We start from the raw sequence: 20048 nt of genomic DNA, 5'->3' as shown, positions 1-20048 counted from the left end.
TCAAGTATTTTTTTAAACAACTTGATACACATGCTCCGAGCAATGAGGCATCTCGTTTTGCATCAGAAGCAAGAGGTCTAAGAAAGTCAACATGTTGTCAGGCAGAGTGTCTGCAATCATTCTTGTGTGACTTCTTTCAGATGACAAAAGCCTTTTATACACGAATATGCTTTTCTGCATCTGGTATTCAGCCTGCTGCAGCTCCCATCATCTCCGATGTCTGTCTTCCATTCTTCAATCCCTTCACTGCTCTCCTGTAAATTGGATTCTTGTATGTTAGCTGATGGGCCTTAAAAACCTTTTGAACAGGTCATCTCTTTCTTTAGATTCCTAAATTTGCAAAATGTAAGGAATAACATTTTAACGTGTCTGTGGGTTTTCTACAGAAAATGTGTCTGTGGCTTATGCCATTCTGTGCTCTTTCATGTCATTTGAAAAAAAAAATAGCCTGTTCTATTTATTTTAAGCTATAAAAGATAAATAATCCTTGTCTTGTTTCTAGTTTATCTGAAGAACAGAATTAAAAATGTATTGTGCTACCACAGGGAGATGCTCTTGTAGACTTAAGTGAAACTTCTGCCATTGTCTTGGTGACAGTGTGACCTGCTTGTTATAGATACAACAGTATCTCAAGCAGTTTAGTTCCCTTGATGAGAGGCAAGGCAAAAACTAATATCTGGTTTACATCGCTTTAGAATTGTTGCCCTTTCAAAAACCTGGCTGTCTACTGCTTCATATAGATTCTAGTGCACTTACATGTGTTTGATATTCCTGAGTCAGTTCCTCACAACTTATTTTACATAAAGTGCAGTTGGGTCAAAGACTTAGCTTAATGGCCTATTGAACAAGCAATAATATGATTCTTGAAGAGGTTCTTTTCAGAATTCAGCTTCTTCACTATTCTTAGAGAACATTAAGTTGTTTGGTAAGCACTTGTCCTCATTTTAGTTCTTTAAATTTAAACCAAAGCAAAACTTTCTCTGTTGTCTTCAGTTCAATACATTGATTTCAGCCTAACACATTCTGTTAATTCTTAATATGTTGCAAGACCTGAAATGCACTTGTATCTCTCATTGCATTCTTTCTCTTTATTATTCAAGTACTGTTACAGCTAAAAGAGAACTGAAGCTTAGGAATTATTTTAGTGCTCCGCTGTGGGAACTCAAAAGTGGTATTCCCACTATTCTTTAAATGATCAGGAGGCAAAAAGCAAGTGAACAAAGTTTGATACTGACAGAATTATTGAGTGCAGTCTAAATTTGACAATGAAAAGTTACAGAAGGGTTTTATGAGAATGAGAATTGAAGCAGCATGTGAAGCATAATGTCAGTATGGATAAATTAATGTGTGATAATAGAATCATAGAATCATGGTTGGAAAAGACACTTACAAGAAACAGGCTCTGAACTTGTTGTGATTTAGGAAGTGAGGTTATAGCTGATAAATATAAACTCCAACACTGTATGCATAGTTCAGATCCATGACTCTATTTTAAATTTACCACAGTTCTGTATCTCTCAAGTCAACTTGTGGGTATATGCTGTTAAAACAAAGATGGATAAAAAGAGGCCCCCCAAATCTGCTCCAGATTTCCTGTGAACATTATCCATTTTGTCATAGAAGTTCTTTTATGAACATCTTGGACTGAAATCATTAAAGTTCCTCTAATCAGGATCCATCACTTCACTTTCTTTCTGCGTAATTTTAGAGCTAAAACCTTTTCTGGTCCTCTGCATAGATGGAAATTTTGTTAGGACTTCTCACATCATAACAGCAGCTTTCTTTCCTCCAAGTTTGGCAGTTACAGTGTTACCTGACATACATCATTTTCTTGTTTGCCACTTTGATGATATCACTCTCTGTATGGTTATATCCGCTTTTTCCTCTTTCTGTATCAACACAGAGACTTTTACTATTCTTGTGTTTGCTCATTTGGTAGCAAGTTTCCACTGCCTGATAGATTGTCAGCCATCATCACGGCGTCCCACATGTCCCCTGTAAACATCCACAAAGACATTTCCTTTGAATTGTTTTTTAAAACTCCCCCACAAGAAATGTCACCTCGCTAGATTGACACATCCTCCTACTACCTTAACCAAAATAATTTTCTTTGCTTCCTCGTGGAGGAGTGGGAGTACCCCACTCTATCCATCTGCTCTCTTTTATCTTAGGTGTAGATTAAAAGTTGTTGGAGCAGAGATTGTCTTGTTTATTCTGTCTGTACAAAATTGTCAGTACCTTAGTTTATTAAGCAATGCTAGTAGTAGAAGACTCAAAGGTGTAAATCTACTTACAAAGCAACTTCAAAGCATTTGTAAGTAGTGTCAGGTAGAGCTGTAGAGCTTCGAGAGAGGGATCGACCATCATTCAGGATGCTGTCAAAGACCAACACAGTGCACACTGCCCACTACATCTGAGCTACAGGCAAAAAAAAAATACAGTAACAGACATGCAAGCACTGGAAACACTTTTTGAAAATGAAAAATAAAGTAAAAAAATGTAATTTTCCTCAAATAGCTATGTGTCTTAGTTCTCTAGTGTTACAGCTGATGCCTTTCAGCAAAACTAAAGAAAGCTTTTGCTCTTATATTTTGTTTCTGTTACGTACGGTCTAAATTGGTTTTAGACTTAGGGGTCACCAAAACAAAACGTATAACATGTAGGAAAATGATATTGCGTGTTGTATGTTTCGTACAGGCTGGATGACCATTAATAAAGCAAAAGAAATTGATATAATTGAATATACTGACCGACAACACAAAAACTCCGAGGCCCCTCTGAGTGTCTCAATTCTTCTAAAATCCTTACTTTAGCCTACTTGCTCCTTATTCCCACTTTTCTCTAACAGCTGTCAAATTGTTTTAACTCCTTTCCACATACTTGTCCATGCAAGCACAGCATCCCACTGAAGGACCATTAACCTGATAACCTGTCTCTGATCACTAGTAAAAAGCGTAAATAAAGAGCAAACTCATGTCAGTCCCTTTCTTTGTATGTCTTCTAGTTTACTTTCTGTGTTCTGCCCTTTATTTTCACCTGCCCTTTTGTCTCTTTTTATCCTCTGTACTCTACCTTTTTTTCCCTGTTTGCCTTTCTGCCCTAAGCAGTTCTCCCACGCTGCTTCTGAATTTTTCATTCCTTTTTCTTTCTTCTCACACTCTGTTTCTTCTATTAAGTACAGCTCCACAGCAATTCGTGCAGTGCTGTGGTTGCATACACTCCGCAGCCCTGCGCTTCTGTGCCTCCCTTGTGCCTTGAGTATTCATGAAACCACTTCTACCTTGGGGAAAAAAAAAAAGTGATCTGTTGGACTTAGATAGCATTTGAATAGATGCTATTCTCTCTTTTTTATGCTCATCTCTATTTCTGTTATTCTCTTCAGTCATATAATATTTGTTCGTGTATTGCTCCTCATAGCTCACTGTAAGATCTCAGCTGGATGGTCTTGGTTTTTCTATGAATCTGCTATATCCTTGCAACTTGTAAAGTGTGATGATTGCTAGGATACCTTCCCTGTACTTCCTTAGATGGTCTTCTTGATCTCACCTCTTTGCTTTCAGCTTCTTCCTTCTGCCTTTTATTTTGTGATCCAAAATGTTAGGGTATGATTAACAAATCAAGTAATTTGAGCTGCCGCCATTCAAAAGTACATTAATGAGAATAGATTGAAGCTTCTGTCATTGCTCTGAGGGAGATATGTGCACTGTGATTCTTTGATAGGTAAATCTTAGATAAATGTACCTCCCCATGGATGTGTAGTACAGATAGACTTATCACAATTCAGATAGTTGTGTGTTGAACTTCCAGCACATGCTAGCACAGGTGGCTGTGAAGATGCAGTCGTATAGGCTATAGCTGTTACGGTGCTTAAAGCTAAGGTACCAGTTCTTAGGCGCTGGAGACTTTGCATTCTGATTAACACATCTTCTTCACGTTAGCCGTTTTCTGTAGTAGCTACATTATAATCCTTTTATAAGTTTATTTTGCCTTGCAGATGTGTCATTTGCTGCCAAACTTGGGAGATTCTAGAGGGCAAACACTACAAATGCAGACTTCTGTATTGTTCTCCTGAGGCTGTTTTTCCTACTGCACAGAATATACTATACTTTATATCGGAATATAGCTCGAGGAAACTAAAACACGAGTCTTACTTTTAAGTAGTCTTTGTCTAGCGTAAAAACATTTACAAAATTAATCTGTGATATTAGTCTGTAGTTCGTGTAGCTTTGCAGCTGTCTTCTACCTGCTAAATGATTTAACAGACAAGATGAATTCTATCCCTTGAGATATAGAGAATTGCATGAAAATAATAGAGACAGCAGATTGCACAAATACGTCAGACATTTTAAATGCAGAGATCTGTTCAAGGGCTATATTGTTATCCTAACTCAAATCCGATCCAAAATAGCAGGAAATGAAGATGAGGTTTCCTTTTATTCCCCTGCCAGCCTATCTGTATTACATGTGACAATGCAACAGGTATAAGAGCTGCTGACTAAGACTGACATTTCAAACATATCCATAGTTGGGGGTAAGAAAAAGCAAAATTAGCAGAAGTGTTATAGTCAGTACAGTCAAAAGGCAAAATTTCTAATTTCTTAATATTTTCTTAAGTGCTGCACTTCAGAAAGACAGGCAAGCTTTCAGATATATGTTCTTTTTTCACATCTTAAAAAGTAACAACAAATTGAAGTACAGATTAGGAAATGGCTCTGGGTTTAACTTAGTTGTTTTAGTGAAACAGTTTGAAAGGAAAAGGTAGCCAGCTTCTATGAAACAGTAAATGATATTACGGAAAGGAAAAGTAACATTACTGTGGGACAGAAAGAGATAATAATTACTATTGCCAGTGAAGTAATGTGGGTTTAGCAGGAACTGAAGAGTAGGAGAAATTATAATGTGCCATAAATCAATGTCTTTATTAAATAGGTGCCTTCTAGCATTCAATAAAATTAGGATATTTTTTCTTAGATTTATTATTCTCCCTTGAGGATCAGGGTTGATAAGGAAAAGATGGAAACTGTAGTCTGTGAAAAAAATATTCCCCCACGCTCTTAACTCTGGATTTTGGTTCTTTATAAACAACATTCATTCATTCTGGTACATGGTGGCAATATATATTTCACCTGCATTTAGAAAAGCCTTTCTCCCTGGAGGAGTGTCCTTGTTGATGAAAGTTTTCACAGATCAAGAATAACGTGCTGTGGATTGTATTTTGTTAGAACACATGTCAGTATATGAAGGCCTAGTGTCTATGTATTTTGTAGGGTTGCTTTTTGTGGAATACACAGAAAACATTGTTCTGTCAGTTTTTTGCTTTGTAATTTGATACACGTTGTGTTGGCTTTGGTGTCTAAAAAAATAATGTTTTTGTAGGAGTGCTCTTGAAAGTGTTTGAGGAAGGGGAAGCTGGTAACCAAAATTCTTTGGAAGTAGCTGAGCTTAATTGAGCCTGGATGTTAGGATGTCCCCTTTGTAACTTCCTAGGAGCCTCTGTTTGGTTCTGCAGCTAGTTCAAATCCCTTCTGGCAGTAGGTTATAAAATAATTGTCAGGTTGCTGTACCATCTTATGTCCTCGTGGTGACCATGCGTTAAAGAAAAAGTCTGATGTTGAAAACTGAATTACTGTGTTTGAGTATGGAACTGGGTGAGCCTGAGTTGAGTGACTGAGTATTAACCTTCTCCTTGCAGAGGATGGCTCTAACCAGGCATTATGGCAGTGATGGGAAGTTGGGATAAGAAGGCCGTCTTGGGCAGAGGACTTCTTTTTCATAATTTCTGAAAAATAGGGGAGAGTTGGCACCAAAATGTGTTTTTAATAGTATATGGTTATTGAGGTTTGCAGAACAGTTCCAATTCCTAAGGAGATACTGCACGTTGCCAAACAGATATCATTAAAATGATTCATCATTAAAAATCATTAAAAAATACCAAGCTACTAATAGTTCATGTATTATTTAGTCAAATATTAATCTAAATATTTCCAAAGCAAATAATGCATTTTTTTAGTAGTACCTGTTGTTTATGAAACATATCTCCAAGTAGAACTTTACCCTGAAGAGAGATATTGCACTACAAAACCAATGTATCTGAAACACGTGACAGCAATATAAGGCATTAGCCTTGCTCCAGCATGCCAAGCATTAGCAAAAAAAATAACATGCGTATTATAAGATCACATGCTTAAGATCACTTGAAAGTTATGAAAGCTTCTGCATATGCTGAATGTATTTTTGATAGTTAAAATATTGATGCCAAGTTCAGGACCATAAAATAAACCTAAAATTCAAATCTGGCAGTTATCCTGACAAGTGATGGCTTGAAATTCTTATCAGCTAGTCAAGATTGGTGTGGTGCCTTGTAGAGTTTCTCATTTAAGAAAGAGAATCTGTTTTTAAAGTATATCGTAACAATAAGACACTCTGGTATGTAAACTGTCGTATCAGTTCTTGTTTAGGTTAGTTGGCAGAGCTCAGCTTTCTGTCTGGTCCATCAGAATATGCTGGGCATAAATTATGTAGGTTTGTGGTCCCCACGAAATACTTTTAAAGTGCATCAGATTTGCAGTTGGCTGAGGATTTGACTGGCTACTAAAATACAGAACTAGAAGGTCCTGAAGTCTACTCCCATTTTTTGCCATTTTCATAAACTGATCACATCAAGCTCCATTTTAAAATTAATATGAGTTTTCAACTGGAGTAATTTTTTTCTCTTCAAGCCTGCTTATAGAACCACATCTGCAATGGTGTAAATCATACATAAATTTATTTCTCCTTTATTGATGGACATACATACTAACTTGTTACTATTCTGACATTGCCCCATAGCTGAAATGACTCTTTGCCTTCTCAAGGTCTTACCTGACAGGTGTATTTACAGAGAAGAATTGTTCCCCTTTTGGTTTTCTTTTCACTAGAAATGCTAAGCAAATCTTTATTAGTCACCTCAGACAAAATAGGCTTCATATGGCTTTCACCATCTCTATTAGCACTTCTGTTTTCCTTATGGTGTTTGAATTTATTGAAAATGGGAGAACAGAGCTGTACATACAATTTCAGACAGGCTTCTTGATTGATGAGGTATTTCCAGGAGGTAAAAAGAAGCGTTAGAGCTATCTAATATATTCTAGGCCTTCAGGGTTTTATGAGAGAGACAGACTTGAATTTCATGAAATTCAAAGTAAACTCATCAGCATTCACTGGGGAACCAGAAAGTGATTCAGCATTAAGTACGGAAAATAGTTATTTGGAAGTGCTAAAGGACTGGTTATGAAGATGCTTTTAAATGCTATGGAGAAAGAAACACTGTAAAATCTTTGACTATGAATTGAAAAAGTGTTTGGGAGCATTTTGTTCAGTTTTAAAGCTTGTTCTTGAATTGTGCTATCGCTATGCGGTTATGTTTGTCATATTAATTAGAATATGTTCACACAACATGGTCTAATAGTTGGGGTGAATGATGCCCTGAAAAGCTGCCCTTTAGTGTGAAAGACTTGGATCAGATCATGAGCGATGGAAGAGATTTTATTTTCAGACACTTTGGAAATGGAATGGCTCTTGCCAACCAGCCCTTCGTTACACTGGAGCACGGGGGTGTTGCAGCTTATACAGAGTACCTGCCCTGATACTTCCGTGACAGAAACAAGAATTGATTCAAGGAACCACGTTTCACATCTCTGGGATCACTTGGGTTGCTTCTGAGTTTTACAGAGCAGAAATGTAAACATAGCAAGAATATGAAGAAGCATGAGGGCTACAGAGGGTACCCAGCCTCCCCGAGAGAGCTGCTCTGGCTACAGAACATGGAGTCACTGCGCTCGCCGTGGTTCATCAGCTGGGGACGTTCTGTGCACGACAACACTCTGACACCTGCAGAGCGGTGGAGCTCACATCGCTCATGCTGACCCTCAGCGTTCTGTTCAAGATCATCCTGATCACTTGTGCCTGTGAGTTAGGATTTGAAGGGAAATAATTATAAAGATGGAAATGAGGTCAGTAATGATTAAGGGCTGTTCTTTAAACGTACTGCGTACACCCTTGTCTTCCTCCATTCCCATCATTTTTTGAATGTATTACTGCTGAAAGGTGATTAAAAGTGCACCTCTGCACCTTGCAAATGTATTTGCTTTGCTAAGAATCTGAATACAGAACTCTAAAAACTTACCAGTATGGTTTGAGAACTGCTAGTACAGATAAGAAAAATTGTATTTTATTGGTGTCTCTAGAAATGCAAGGTCATGAATATGGATCTATGCATCATTCTGTGAGGGTTTATTTGACATGATGTGAATGGAAAATAGATACTTGGAAACGGTACTGGATGAGTGAACTTTAATTTTTCATCGACTTAGAGATCTGGTTTTGGGAAATATAACATGAATGGTCTAGCTATTCAGCAAAAGTATTTGCATATATTTTTCTTGCAGATCGGTTAAAAGGATAAGAAAGCCTAAAAAGAACAGTCTTCTATTTAAAATGAATTTGTGAATCGTTTTTTAATTTTATATATACATATAATTAAATGGGTGCATATACGTGAGATTACAAAGAAAAACAGATACTCTGATGTTCTTAAAAACCCACTCTAAGTTAGGACTAATAATCAATACAAGTTTGTATGTTTATTCCATGATAATTAATTCTGTGTATTTTTGAAGCACACATGCTCACTAGGCAGACAGAAAATCTGAAGGAGATAATTACAATTAAAATTTATAACAAAGCTATGACTCGATGTTAAATTCGTTGTTAAATTCATAAGTGTAAGTCACACCCCACATGCCAAATTTTGTCCTCAAGTTACCTATTTTTGTTTTTACTGATGGAGATTCTTGGAGCACTGTTGAACAGACAATTCCATGGGAAAATTGCTGTAATCCATTTTGGGTGTCATGTGTATCCGTAGAAGGATATGTTGCTTCTCCCGTATGAAGGGAACAATGGACTCCAAATTTATGAGACTTACAATAGCAGCAAGGAAAGCAAATTGCTTTTCAGGTTAAATCTCTGCAGCTCGCTGGGATACATCTGCTGCTCTGGTCTCACCACTCAGTGTTTAGGTCAGAATAATCTTGATTTTGCAACTGTTTGTTGGTTTGGAGATTGTCGGCCACAGGCTACGTGGACCCAGTAGCTTCCATGGGTGTAGTGGAGTGTGCTGGGAATTCTGCCCTGTGCTCCCCCTTCCCAGCGTTCAGGGGTGGGGTGAGACAACTCTTGTCAGGGCTGGTCTCAGTGTGCAAACTGTTAGCCAGGTAACTGTGCTGTAAATTCAGTGCATATAAAGCCAAGGAATGAAATGAATCTGTCAAGGTATATTTCGTGAAATTAGCGCTTCTGTTCTGTAGCAACTCGCAAAGGTCCTTTACATACAGTGCAACATTTGTGCTTGAAGAATAAAATATCTGAAGCTTTTTTTACTGCCCTTTAACATACTCTCTTACTATAGTATAGTAATAGTGCTCTCTTATTATTAAAAGTTTCTTACCTTATTATTAAAAGTTTCTTACCTTATTAGTTTCAAGTCACTAACTCTGTGTTCACAAAAACGCATTAACATAAACAGATATTGTGTTCCTCTCTTACTCTCCACAGCAATGGAGTTTCATGAAAACCTGCACAATATAGGAGCAAGAGAAGGCTTAAAAGAAAGAAAACTGCAAAAATCAGTAGAAAGTTTTACATGGAATATTACAATTCTGAAGGTAATGTTTTTAATGTTTTCAAAGGTAATTCCTTGGGTTAGCTATTGTATTTTTCTATTCGTAACTAACATTCTTGTGTTGTCACTGGTCATTTTTATGTGCCGTAGTTCAACTAGTTTTGTTTACTTTTACGATCGTCATGAGTTTAGCTTATATACCTCGAAAACATAGCAAACTCTCAATGCGAATTCTTAGTCTTCTGTATCATTGGGAGCTATGTATCATTGGGTTTTTGTCTCTGACATTTTCCTCCTATATTTTAACTTCAACAGCATCCACCGTAATCTTGAGTATATGACTAAAACAATGAGCACTGATTCCTGTGAGGCTACGAGGGCTTCGAGGAGGCTCTGCCACGTTTAAACCCTGTTTGTGATTTGCAAGGGAACTCAGGCCATTAAAGGGAATGGAGAAATAGGAAAACAGAGAGGAGGCTGTTGCTGCAGCAGTCAGCGATGAGCGGTAATTGACAATGCCTACGAGACGGGCTGGAAGAGCAGAGCGCGTCTGAGCGGGGAGTCTCGCAGCGGTTGTACTTGTTGATGCAGCCTCAAGTGACAGCGTGTAGAAAAGCTCTCTGCTGCAGACACTCAGCAAATAGAGTGCAGAACAGTTTTCAGATCTCTCATCTGGGGGCTTTCATCTCAGTAGAGTACATCAACTTTTTTTGAAGTTAGCAAAACCACTTCCTTTAATTTATTCCCTTGACACTATCTTTCTAGCCCAAATTTTTCAAGTTTTGTGTTTGCATTTACTAATGAATTCTCTCCTACTCAAATCAAGTATTTTATCACTATTTTCAACTTTAAAATCTGTTTTAATTATAAAGATAACTTTTATTTTCTCTCATATTTTTTACATTTTTATTTCTCTTAAGTATTGAAATTAAAATTGCCTGTCACTGCTCCTCACAGTGGAGGTTCACCACTGTAGAAAAGCATTAATATGCAGGTGTTCCTCCCACTTTTCATGTAATGCTCAGCTGTTAAGGTCTTTGTAGTATTTGGTGCTCCAGTTCTCCTTATGTTAGGCTGCCCAGGAGATGCAGAGGAGAAATAAAAAGAGGCTAAATCTGTTGCAGTGTGTATGGGTAATAAACTCTAAATTATTTTCCAAGTTCTGCTTAAAGATATAAGGATCAGGCTATCACTTTTCCCCTACAAGAGCAGAATTACCTGAAGACAATATAGATGTCAAGCACAATTCCTTTACTATTTAGGAGACAAAAAGGGAGAGTCAGTTCAGTGGGTTTGGTCAATATCAAAGATATAAATTATTCTCCCTTCTTTGATTTCTGTCAAAGGTATCTGCTGTCAATGTGGATAGTCAAATCTATTTTAATGCTGCCTGAAGCAGCACCGCCTTGGCTTTCCGCTCTTCTTTCCGTTCAGAGCATATGGGCTGGTGGAGGGGAGGGATTGCATTTGAGGAGCAGCTGAAATGTGGAATCATGATTTCTGCATAAACTGTGAATCAGAGAACCTGAGTGGTAGATCTGACTTCTTGGAGCACCGAGAGCTTTTGCACATATCCTTACAAATAGTAGGATTAAGAAGTAAGGAAGATGCCTTTTTGAATGGATTATTGGGAAAATCTATGCATCACTGGCTTTGGGTCTTATATTTTTTCCTTTGTTCTTTTGTTTTGAACTTCCAGATTTATTTTCTACCCTTCTGCAGGAAGGTAAAATTTGTTGCATACTTAGTATCTTACAAAAAAAAAGCCCAGAGATACCTAGTCAGCCTGTTGTCCAAACTATAACAGGAGGTGTTACTATAGGAAGTTCACATGTGTTGTTACTTCTTAGAAGTACTTTACAGATATTAAACTTGGCATTAATTATTGTTATTTGCATTTAGATATACAGAAAGTGAGAGGCCAGTATGATTTGCTCAAAGTAGCACAGATTGAACATTTTTCTTCCAAGCTCTTAACTATAGGCTGGTTTCAGAAACCTCAAACTTCAAATGCTAAGTAACCCTAATGCACCTGCTATAGGACTTCGTCATTCAAAGGGGAGACCTATGTAAGAAACTTCAGAAATAAATCCAACCATAAATGAAAAAAACTAAAAATAACAAACAGGTGAAGGGAGTACCTGAGGGTTTGAAGGTTTGTTGACTAAGTGTATGAAACAGTTCTGTTCTGCCACCAAGTTACTGAGATAGAGTAGGTCCTAATAGCTAAAAAATGTGAAATTACTAATGTGTCATTCAGTTAATTGTCCTGGAAGTCCACAGTAATGATGACCATACAGGACACATCAAGTGTTAATCCAAAACATCTTGGAAACTGTATTAAACTATTAGATTTAAGTTTTTTTTTTTTGAACCTGTTTTAAAGGTAACTTATGGATAGCTGCAAAAGTGTATTTTGTTTGTTGTCTGTGGTAGCCCTTACAATGGATACAAATGCTTTACTGCAAGACAGACTTCATTATTCTGATGCTTTTATTTTGTTCTACTGTATTTTAATAACTGAATACTAAGTCATATCTTCCGTGGTTTTACAGAGGTACTATATGGGAATTTTAGCTTTCTTTTCTTCTCAGCAGGGAAGCCTCAGAGTTTTTTCACCTAACTTGTCTTGACTGACATAATTAAATAGAAAGAGATCACCAGTTTCTAAGGCATGGCTGTTCCTGTTTGGGGGAAAGGACCTGCAGTCATAGCTTCTATTTTTCTATTATCTATTATTATCTTTTTTCCATTTCCATTTTTCCAGTTCTCTAAAAATTATATGAGGAATGGAAAGTAAAAGCCCGTGTTCTTTTAGAGTAAAAAATGAGCAGGACATAAAAAGCTATGAGGTCACCTTAAGAATTTCTTTTTTCTCTGCTATATTCCCTGCCTGTTTCAAATTAACTTCCCTCCCAACTAGCACAATAATAAAACCCTCTCTGTTCTGCGGCCCCAAATTTTGCTATTCAACAAGCGAGACAAACCTGCAGAAAGGCCATGCTTAGATGGATTTAACTTTTTACCTTTTTGTAACTAGGAGTAATATTTTACGTGGTCTCTTGGCTATGACTCAGGAACTGCTGCGTGACTCTGAACATTGCCAAATAATTCTGCATGAGCTCCTGGCTCCCTCATAGGGGAATCATGTTATGGCCATGTACTGGGGCTCATGGATTTTCCAAACCAATTAAGTTTCATTTCACCCTCAAGGTGCACATTGATGTTTCCTTTTTTTTTTAATTGGGACATTTGGGCCACAGTTGATGCTATGGAAGTTCGATAAAATAGCAAAATTGACAGTTAATTCCACAGGAACTGTTGTCAGAACACCTAATATTTCTTGAAGTATATACACATGTATATATTATCTTAAAGCTTCAAAGCAAGATGTATTTTCCCTGTTGATTTAAAATAAAAAAGAAGCTTGGAAAACAGAATAATTGAAGCAGGTAGTAGGAGAACAGAAACATTTGGAGAATATTGAATTGGACTTCCTCATCAGTCCACATCCTTTTGGGGTTTTGCTTCTTAAAAGGTTATGAATGAATATCAGTTTTGTTCTTTGATGTTCTTTCTTTGCCGCATCTGCCTACAAAATATTTTGGTGCATTTGCTCCATTTTGTGAAAGATATAAGCATATGCAAAATAGTGTTAATGTTAGCTGGTACTCAGTTCTGTAACCTTTCTCATTAGTGAATTTTAAGTACTGTGAAATGAAGGTGGCAGAAATGGCAGTCGGCTGCCGTGCGGGCAGCGCTCTCACTCGCGCTACTGCTGTGTTTTATGGCTGTGGTTGGCCCTGGTTTCCTCCCGCGCTCGGGCCGTAGCAGTGGTTATTGACAGTGCTGTTTCACAAACGTTTTCCTGAGCTGAGAGGCGCTCAGAAATCGATTGCTTCACTCCGAGTTTTGGAGACGAGAATCCAGTGGACACGGCTCATCTGTGTATTTCACCCTGCGCTGGCCTTGATCCCTCTTGCCCAGCCTTCTGTCACCAGAGGCTCTTGCTGCTGTCCCCCCAGCTCCTGGGCCCAGCCCTGGGTCGGTCTGTCCAGTTCGTTTGCTCTGTGCAGTCCTGTCCAGGACTCCCAGTTATCTGCTGAAAACTGAGCTGCTCTGACTAACACGCGGCTTCCTGCACCCCGTGCTCTTCTCGTGTTTGCACCCCAGCTTTTTCTTTTGTCCCAGAGACGACTTTTCCTTATCTTCCTTTCTTCCCCATCCTTTTTGCCATCCCCTTCCTGTCCAGAGTCCTTCCTTCCGGCTTCCCTTCCTTCAGCTTAGCTTTCAGACCGCCTGCATTGGCATCCAAATGTCAGTGATAAGTCAGCCTTCCAAGTACAGCCCAAGTTCTCAAACATGATGCCCAACTCAGGGAAACCACACTGGGAAAAAACAGCTTTTTCTCCTAACGTATGTTGATTACTGTGTGGGAATGGAGTCTGTGTTATCTGTCCATGCTGGAGCTGTCAAGGGATGAAGAATGGTTGTAGCAACTACATCATTTCTGTTTATTAAAAGCTCACGATTTTGATCCACAACTGCAGCTTCCTTAAGTCATTTGAATTGCAAAGTGGACATGAAGGGAAGGATGGAAGGATGTTAAAAATTGTGACAGCATTTTCCTGCCTTTATGCTGAGAACTGAATGAGCCATGAGGGTGAGGTTAAATAATATTAAACAGTGATAATAATAAAGACTGACAGCAGCAAAAATCTTGCATAATAAATTTCAGCTTGAGTGGCTGAAGTTTGCTAAGCATATAAGCAACTGAAAGACCTTTTTTTAATCGGATGTTTCAGGCAACCTTTCCTAAAGACTATTGCTACCAGCACTGCCTATAACAAACAACTTTAGTGAAGTTCCCATCCTGTATTCTAGTAATGCGTGTAAAATGGAACTTGAGTTAGAAACAGATGCCCTGCAGATATGACTCATTTAGTTTGCTGGAGCATTTTAAATTAGCTTTTGGTTGTTTGTTATTTAAAAAAAAAAAAAAGTTTGTGATAAAAAAAGGAAGCTCAGGTTTTCTTTAGAAACTGAAAAGTGTTATTGAAGCTTGTGCTCAACAATGGTGAACTTCTAGTTTTTGGATAGGGGTGGGCAGTTTGATTTCTTTGGAAAAAATACGTTTGTTTTTAATTTGTATGTCTCGAGTTTTTCTGCTTGTTTCATAAGACAGTATTTGTGTTCTGAGTTGCTAAAGAAATGAGACTAAAGTATCACAATGTGAGTGGACACGTGTTTTGTCTGGTTGATTGCCATTCCACCTCTCCTCTTTTATTTTTGAAATCAAAAGGTAAAGTTGGACTTCCACTTCATCCGACTCATTTTTGGGGAAAAAACTTAAACCAACAACACATTGTTGGGAAAAACAAAAACAAAGCAAAAACAAAAAGTCAGCTTTCACAAATTTCTCAATGTACAAACTTGTATAGGCACCGTGGGTTAAAATTAGCACAGATTACTTTCTTGAAAGTTATTAGGTAGTAATGATCGCTCTTTCTTTTTCAAAAAAAAATCTTTTTTAAAAAAATTATTATTAACATCTGCTTTATGAGGAAAGACTGAAAGAGCTGGGCCTGTTCAGCCTGTAGAAGAGAGGGCTGAGATGGGACCTGATCAGTGTATATAAATACCTCAAGGGAGGCAGTGAAGAGGATGGTGCTGGCCGCTTTTCAATGTTGGCCACTGATAAAACTAGAGGTAATGGCCACAAACTGAAACACCAAAAGTTCCACAGGAACTTAAGGAAAAATTTCTTAACAGTGAGGGTGACAGAGCACTGGAACAGGCTGTCCAGAGAGGTTGTGGAGTCTCTTTCTCTGGAGATCTTCAAAACCTGCTTGGACGCAGTCCTGTGCCATGTGCTCTAGGTGACCCTGCGTGTGCAGGGGGGTTGGACTAGATGATCTCTAGAGGTCCCTTCCAACCCTAAGCATTCTATGATTATCGTTATTATTTATTTTGTATATTTATCCAAACAGTTGGCTCCAGGGCAAGCAAGGACTTTGGTTCCTATTAACTAAAAGTAATTCAAGCAAAAGAAAGAAGACCAAAAAAAAAAGAGAGAGAGAGAGAATCCCATTATGTTGTAACTATTCTTTTTCTTCTTCCAGGGACAAGCCGATCTTCTCAAATATGCTAAAAATGAAGCATTGGAGAACCTGAAACAAATCCATTATGCCACTCTTTCATGTGGACTCAATAAGCCAGGCACTGAAAATGCAGAAATCTCAAAACCCCGACGAAGCCTTGAGGTCATACCTGAAAAAGCAGGTGATGAAAATGGAGAATGAGAGAATGACTATCTCATTATTATGGAGTTTATAACTCTGTGACCAATTGTAGCTGCATAGGACATTTGCTTTGCACTTACTGTTGGGAAATATATGGAATTTTTAAAGCACAACTGGAGAAGCTAATTACAATCTGTTGAAACTGTGAATGTATGTAGCAATTCTGCTTGTGAAGGCAATGATGTTGTGTAACATAGAAATTACGTTACTGGCCAAAACAGCATATACGGAAAAGATACTGTAATTCAGTAATAGCGTGCTGAAAAGTTCATGGAAATGCCACAGGAAAGTGAACATCTTGTTAATGATCTGTGTCTAGAGGGAAATCAGTTCAACAGAATTTGACAAAATACCTTGATTTTCAATGTAATTAGATTTGCAGTTGCAATGTGTCTTGCAATTCAAGAATTGTGCTGGTGAGGTGTATTATTTACACCTAACTTTTGAAAATCAGGTCAAAAAAGTAGAATCCACGTTTAACCCCGTATGTAATTCAGCCGCTCGGATATTTTGGTTTGAAGTGGTATTGATTTTGTTGTTGAGCCATAAATTAAAAAGAGAATGTAATTAGACAATGATCACTGACTTCAGTGCACTATAGGAGAGCCATTATGTAAAAGGAGAATGTGCAATCAGTCTGATAGCCTATGTCAGAAGAAGATACGGACCTGTTTTGCCTAAGATCTTCTGCAAATGTGTGTAGATAATGTGACCAAACTGCAAGCAAAATGTTGTAAATAGTTTTTCATTTTGTGAAGTGAAGTGCTCACATTAAAAAAAAAAAAGTTTTATGAGATTGCTCCCAGACAAATACAGCTTTTAACTAAATTTTAACTTTTTTATTTTTCAAGTATTTTCTTCTTTACAGAATAGGTGATATCTCAATAAGCAGATTTGTCAAAAAAATGCTGTTCTGGTTCTGTTTGTTTTTGTTTTCTGACAACAATAGATAATGGTATTGTAGCTAATATGCTCATTGTAAAAATGACTATACCAACCTAGAGTGTTCTCTTACTGTTTCTGATTTAATAATAAAAATGGACTATTATCATTACACAGGCTAATAAATTTATAAATGCAGACATAAATGCAGTTTTTGTTCAGCTGTGGGAAAAAAAGGAGATGCTGATGCCTGCTGAAAAGATTGCTTTAATTAGAGTTCCTCGGGATATGCAGTCTACAGTTATTTATTTCTTTTACCAATCGAAGATTCTTTTTCTGTGTTCAGACTATGTATTTGAAGACCTGTAAACGTCCACAGCACCCTACCCAAGAGTATCGATATACCTGTATTTAATTTGAATTGTTGGGGACTTAAGTATATTCTAGTTATTATAAAATTCAAGAAAGAAAAAAAGATGAAAACAATATGCAAGCTAAATGTCACATCTGGAGCCTGCATGTTTAAATGTCAAAGTGAATGGGTTCTAACTGCTCCCAAACAATTTGGAAGGTGCTAAGCACTTTTAGTGCCGATTGACAGCTCAGACACCTCGGTATTATGGTTCTGGCAGGAAACTTCTGCATGTCATACAAAATTAAACATTTCAACTGTGGTAAAAAACACCTAAAACCATTGCTTTTTAAACAGTCCTGTGTTGTCAGCTGGGAGTCTTCTGATTCCACATGAAGGTGTGGGAAGCAACGTTATCCTGACTGTCACTAATTGTACTCATAGCTGTGTGTATGAAATCAGTCCTCCAAGGGCCAAATGCATCCCTAATTTGCCTACGGAAAACTACGCGATGTCGCATGGAGATTCAGCTGGGCTGTAAGTATGCAGGGACAATGTCACTTTCCAGAAAACCTGCCCACAAGCCAGGCCGTTGGAACTTCACCACCAGGTATTTGTCCTCAAGTAGGCCCGAAAGGCAGCAATGCTCTTGGGCAGTCCTGGCCCGTCAGTGTTTATGTGGTGTCTACACAATGACATCACTTAGATCCCAGATGAGGCACTTCCATAGAATCTGTTCCTTAAATTAATCAAAATCAAAATTAATAATTAGGCATTCTTATTTATTTATATGTTTATATTTAGTAAATCTTCTCGAAAAAGATCAGGATACATTGTGAAATTAGACACACACAAGATCTTTTTTTCCTCATTTTAAGGCAAAAAAATGAAAAATGAGTGTCAAAACCCATGAAACGAGTTAGGATTGAGAAGCTTTTCATACGTTCAGCTCAACGGTATATATAACTCTGCTTGCTCTCAGTCTGTTCTGCTTGTTAAAAAGGAAGTTAATACCTTTTTTGAGTAATATCCTTAGGTTATATTTGCTTTAAAAAAAAAGTTGAAAATACATACATTTAACAGTGACTATTAAAATATTTTGGGATTGTAATGTGATGCTGATCCCGTAAAATGGAGATCACTTTCATGCATTATTCATAGGTAGTCCAGAACTGCGTGTACCATAAAGCCTTAGAACGAGCTCAGCGAAGCAAACACGTTGAAAGATGATGTGTAACTGGAAGCCCTTTAGGAAGTGCTCCTACTACGTGCTAAAAGAATGCGCTGTAAACGGGGACAAGCAACGTATCAGATTCTGCTGTAAACCCAGTAATGAGGACTTCAGATTTATTAGCATATATTTCTTAGCTGTACTTTCTTAAAGAGTTCTCGTCTACAGTGCCATTTGTTTTTTATCCTTAGTAGCCCATTTTTGATAGTGTTTTTTTTTTTTTTTAGGTTATACAAAGGAACAAACACCCAAGATCTGGTGAATTATTCCAAATAAAATTAATCACAGATCAGCTCTAGATTTTTGTTCGCCTTCATTTTTCTAAAACATGCTGTAATAGACTTGAACTGTTCGCACAGTTTTGAACTTTGAAAAATGGAAAAAAAATGAAAATGACTGTTCATCAGACTGTCTTTTCTGCTTTGGTTTGGCTCCAGTAAGCAGTGAGTATGGGTATATCTGGAGACATAAAGTCAGCATCTTGCTCAATTTAAGCGAAAATACTGATTTAAGTAGGAGAAATCCACAAATAGATTATTTACTGTGTAGAGACTACTGTTGAATTCTCTTTTGAACAGAAGGTAAAACGGCCTGTTTGAAAAAGGAGCATCTGCGCAGAAGCCCCATCTTTGTTCCCGCTGCCTAAACCTCTCCCCCGAGGCGCTGGGGACGCGGTGACGGTGCCGTCCCCCTTCGGAACCTGCCGGCCTCTGCAGAGGAGGGCTCCGTCTTCCAAGGATTCTCCAAAGAGCACGTACCCGGTGGGATAGTCCCCCCTGCTTATTCATGTCAGCAAAAGAGGAAAAGTGTCCCAAGCAGAGCTCAGGGCTGCCTTCTGCTGCTGAAGTCATGGCCCTTCTGCTATCACAGGCAGTGCTCTGAGCTACAGGACAGGATTTAAGCACAACTGCAACATTTCCCCTCCAACTCTACAGTCTTTTGCTGCTTTGCCCTCTCTTCACGTTCCTGTGTTGCTGCAGCCATGAGTATTAGGTGGGTTCCCCACACGATTTCGCCGTGTAGGCATGGTAAAAAATGTGGTATGAGTCAGACCCTTTGCAGCTATTTCTTACAGTACATGAATATTTTTATAAAGCTCCATGGCTGGTTACCATATTCATTTTTTCCTGTTTAGAAGTTTAAGCAGCAGAAAGAGATGAATCAGAGTTGCCAGTGCGAAAAAATGGAAGTGAGTTCCAAGATGACTAAAAATTCTACCTCTGGTCTGCTAATCAACTGAACTAATCGCAATCCTCCAGTCCTGCAATTCAGAAATTTCTGTCCCATTTGTATCATCTATTTCTCCTACTATTGTCTTGGTAATACTGATTCCTTCTTGCATTATGCATAGTTTGCCGTGCAGATCAAGGAAATTCCTCAGAGCCCAGTACACGATGTAATAGTCCATCATTAAGCCTTGGCATAGCTAGTTTTGAACATGTGTCAATTAAAGGTTCAAAATGAATCAAATGAGCAATATTTGGTGAGTAGTATAGCCACAAGCATGGCACAACACTCACATACAGTATAGCCTGTGTCTCTGAACTCGTCTTGGCCACAGTGTAGCTGACCTTGCTTTGAGAGCTGCTCTTGGAGTTGACCCATAGCCACTCAGCTTTT

At 38.1% G+C, this 20048-nt stretch overlaps 1 protein-coding gene across 1 annotated transcript in view; it reads left to right on the top strand.

Annotated features, from left to right (window-relative positions):
- Positions 1 to 17034, top strand: part of PLCL2 (phospholipase C like 2) — a 90083-nt gene extending 73049 nt beyond the window's left edge. Inside the window, exons 5-6 of the mRNA XM_088521179.1 lie at positions 9595 to 9704; positions 15784 to 17034. Of these exons, the coding sequence (XP_088377305.1) occupies positions 9595 to 9704; positions 15784 to 15963 (290 nt within the window). The 3' untranslated portion in view covers positions 15964 to 17034. The remainder of the gene's footprint in view (positions 1 to 9594; positions 9705 to 15783) is intronic.
- The last annotated feature ends 3014 nt before the right edge of the window (positions 17035 to 20048 follow it).

The sequence above is a fragment of the Tinamus guttatus genome, unplaced genomic scaffold, assembly GCF_059628265.1.
Source record: "Tinamus guttatus ecotype Peru unplaced genomic scaffold, ASM5962826v1 Tinamus_guttatus_pri_ptg000115l, whole genome shotgun sequence".
Lineage (NCBI taxonomy): Eukaryota > Metazoa > Chordata > Aves > Tinamiformes > Tinamidae > Tinamus > Tinamus guttatus.
Note: the sequence above shows the minus strand (reverse complement) of the source record. Positions and strands in the feature narration are given on the sequence as shown.